The following is a 3,356-nucleotide window of genomic DNA, read 5'->3' on the forward strand; positions in this document are numbered from 1 at the left end:
AAAGATTTTGGTCTTACTTTTAAACTTCAACTCTGTAAAGAAGTCCCCAATAAAAATGCTGCTGCAGCAGGACCCAGTGCCCTTTTTCAATGCCCCGCTCCTGCGGCCCCCATGCCCCCTGCTCGCCCCCTTCCTCCCCCTCCCCTCTTCCCAGCCCCCCACCTCCAACCCTATTCCAGCTCACTATTCCTTCTGGGCCCCCATGTTCAGCAGAGCTCATAATTAAGTTAGCCAATGCCTCGATTGCTACGCTCAAAAATGATAGTTCTCCTAAGTATCCTAAATGCTGGATGTGCTTCTCCCCAACTCCACCATTTTATGAAGGCTTTGTCTTGCTTTCCACCCCCATTTTTACCAATAATGCTTCCATGGCTGTTTCCACCTCAGGCCCTGAGAGTGGCATAACTGTTCAGTCCATTTCTGGGATTGGCACTTGCCTTCTAGGCCCCAATATGCTCCCTCCTCAGTCCCTTACAAGAGTTTGTAATCAGACTATTGTTCTTAATCACACCTATATGTATGTTCTTGCACCTAACAATACTTATTTTGCCTGGTCTCTGGGCTTAACACCTTTTTTGTATTCCCCTATCTTTCTGGGTAATCGGGATTGGCGCGTTATGGTTATTCTCCTCCCTCACTTCTCTGTTTATAACCCTGAAGAATTTTTGAATTTTGTAGAAAAGAGGGTATCCATCCACCCCAGAATGAAAAGAGAACCTATTACAGCTCTGACCATTGCCACTATTCTTGGCATTAGCGCCGTGGGCGCAGGCACGGGCATTGCCTCTCTGATTACATCTAAACAAGGCTTTACAGAATTACAGTACCTTATTGATAAAGACATTACCAACATGAGAGATGGTATACAAGAATTTAAAGATTCTATTGACTCCCTGGCTGAGGTGGTCCTCCAAAATCGGAGAGGCCTTGATTTACTGTTTCTAAAAGAGGGAGGTCTGTGTGCTGCCCTCAAAGAAGAACATTGTTTTTATGTAAGTAAGACTGGATTGGCTCAAAATAGTTTAGATAAAGTTACTAAGGTTCTAGAAGAATGTCAAAAGGCAGAGAGAAACAAGAATCTTGGTATCAAAATTTGTTCTCTGCCTCCCCATGGCTCACCACCCTCCTTCCCAGCTTGCTTGGACCATTTGTGGGCCTCCTTCTTCTTCTCTCCTTTGGCCATTGGGCCTTCAATCGTCTAACTACCTTTGATAAGAATAAGGTTGACTCCGCTACCAAACTGGTGCAGGTCCACTATCATCGCCTTGACACTGAAGAGCCATTGCAGGCTCCCATCACTGTGGCCACGCGTGCCCCAGACTCCCCACCCTTCGACCAGCCTCTCAACTTTCAGGTCTTATAAGAGGGCCGCTGGAAAGATAGGTTTTGCCTTGGGTCTCGATAGGTAGGGTCCATCCCATCTCCCCCTCTATTCAAATAGCCTAAGGCCATCAGCCCTGACCCACCCTGGCTCTCTCCCCATGACAAGGGACCTGGTAAGTCAGAGACGGAGCTGGCATTAAGTCTCGACCGGCTAAGAGAGGGCAGCCCCGTGTGTGGGGGGTGTTGACCCAGTGACGGGTAACAGTTTGACCATTGCCCTCTACCAGGCTCAGGCTCCCATCATGAGACCTCAAAGATGAAGTTGAGAGGCCTCCTTCGAGGGCGCTTCACTGTGATGGTCCAATTGACCTTATTACACAGACAAGGGGGAGATGTTGGGAACCATGAGAACCCTGAGATAAACATCCTGCCCCAGCTAATTGAGAACCCTGAGACTAACATCCTGCCTGAAAATCACAAGGATCCGGCTTGGCCCTGAGAAAAGAACATTCATGGAAATCCACCCCCTACCCACCTGCTACCCCGGAGCTCAACCCCAGAAGATTTTGTAACCTTCCATCTCCCTCCTTCCTCTTCCCCTCCCCTCCAAGATTTTTGCTTTAAATATGCTCTGCTCCACTAAGTATATGGCTCTTGACAAGCAATGCTTCCTTGAGTCCTGTCGTCTCCCTCACCCATTCTTTATTCACAGGTTGTGACCCTCCTCATTCCCCCGAATAACTTGACCTGCGGGCCAGGTCAATCAGCCTGCTTTGGTAGGAGAGAAAAAAACTCACCCATTCCTCATTTCTGAACACCTTGATCCCTTGCAAGTTGAAAGCATCTTGGAGCAGAACTTCCTGCAAGATAAAGAAGGTGTTTTCCCCCTGCAGCCTGATCTGCTCTCCTCCCTCGGTGAGGAGGAACTGATCCTAATAACGCTAGCACTGGTGGAGCTAAGCAGCCTGGAAATCCAGAGATCAGGCCCCCAGTACACATGGGATCCAGATGCTCTCTCCCAACTCTGTGCCCTCTATGCTGGTCTCTCCCTCCTTCAGATGCTAAGCAAGGATTCCTAATGCACCTTTTCTACCTGCTTCACTAATGCCTTCCCAGCCTTACTTCACTCTCTCTGTAACACTCCAGGACACTGAAGGGTAGAATAAAAATTTTAAAAAGATCATTTAGCAGAAATATATAGTGTATAAGCTTTTACTTAAAGGGCATGGAAATTTTTCTCTGAAAGGAGCCAAGAATGTATGCCCACTAGTTCCAGGAATTGGTTGACCCATGGCTAAAACTACTTCTTCTAAAGCATTACTGGCAAGTCACAAATATTGTCTTTGATGAAAGTGTCTTGCCCAATCTCTGCACTAGCCCTTCCACCTCACGAGTCAGCTTTTTTAGTTGTCCCAAAGTTGGCATCAGAGTGGCTCTCGTTGCCTCAGTCTGTGATGGAGCTAGGGAAAGTTTCTTCACTTTTGTTGTGAGCATCTGTTCTTTCTGCTTCTTCCTCCTCTTCTCTGATGGCCTCTGTGTATGAGAGAGGCAGGGCTGGTTGGTCCAGTCTGTCTGGGATCCAGATAGGAGACTCTGCATACTGTGGAAAAAACACAAACATACCCACTTCCTCAAATTAAATATCTGATCAAGATTATGCCATATGCCAATAAGTGGACCCTTACGTTTCACCTAGGCATAAGTATGCCTGGTTGTAGGGTGCCATAGATTCTCAGAGAGTTCCTTGGCAACCAAATTTTCAAATTTTTAAAATAAAAAGTGTGCTTTAAATAATGTGCACAGGGTATTTAAAGCCAAATTGTTCAGAGTGCGATGTGCACGTTCAACAAATACTAGTCTCTGAGAAAATTAAGGAATCCCAGTAATATGGGCAACACCAAATTGTCAACAAAACATCTGAAATGGTTGACTTCAGTAGTCAGTTTCATCATCAGTTATGTACACTCTCTAAAAATACCAAGTTATTATCTCAAGCCAATACTATTTTGATGATGTAAAGAATGAGGTTATAA

At 46.1% G+C, this 3,356-nt stretch overlaps 1 protein-coding gene across 3 annotated transcripts in view; it reads left to right on the top strand.

The window, feature by feature from the left end:
• LOC116077377 (gasdermin-A-like) overlaps positions 1-3,356 on the top strand; it is a 57,643-nt gene that overhangs the window by 50,897 nt on the left and 3,390 nt on the right. Inside the window, exon 11 of one of the 3 annotated variants that reach the window (XM_031351883.1) lies at positions 2,158-2,404. The exons of the other annotated variants lie outside the window; for them this stretch is intronic. Coding sequence (XP_031207743.1) covers positions 2,158-2,402 — 245 coding nt within the window. The 3' untranslated portion in view covers positions 2,403-2,404. Of the gene's footprint in view, positions 1-2,157; positions 2,405-3,356 lie in introns of those variants that run through there. 3 annotated transcript variants of the gene reach the window in all.

The sequence above is a fragment of the Mastomys coucha genome, unplaced genomic scaffold, assembly GCF_008632895.1.
Source record: "Mastomys coucha isolate ucsf_1 unplaced genomic scaffold, UCSF_Mcou_1 pScaffold5, whole genome shotgun sequence".
Taxonomy (NCBI): Eukaryota; Metazoa; Chordata; class Mammalia; order Rodentia; family Muridae; genus Mastomys; species Mastomys coucha.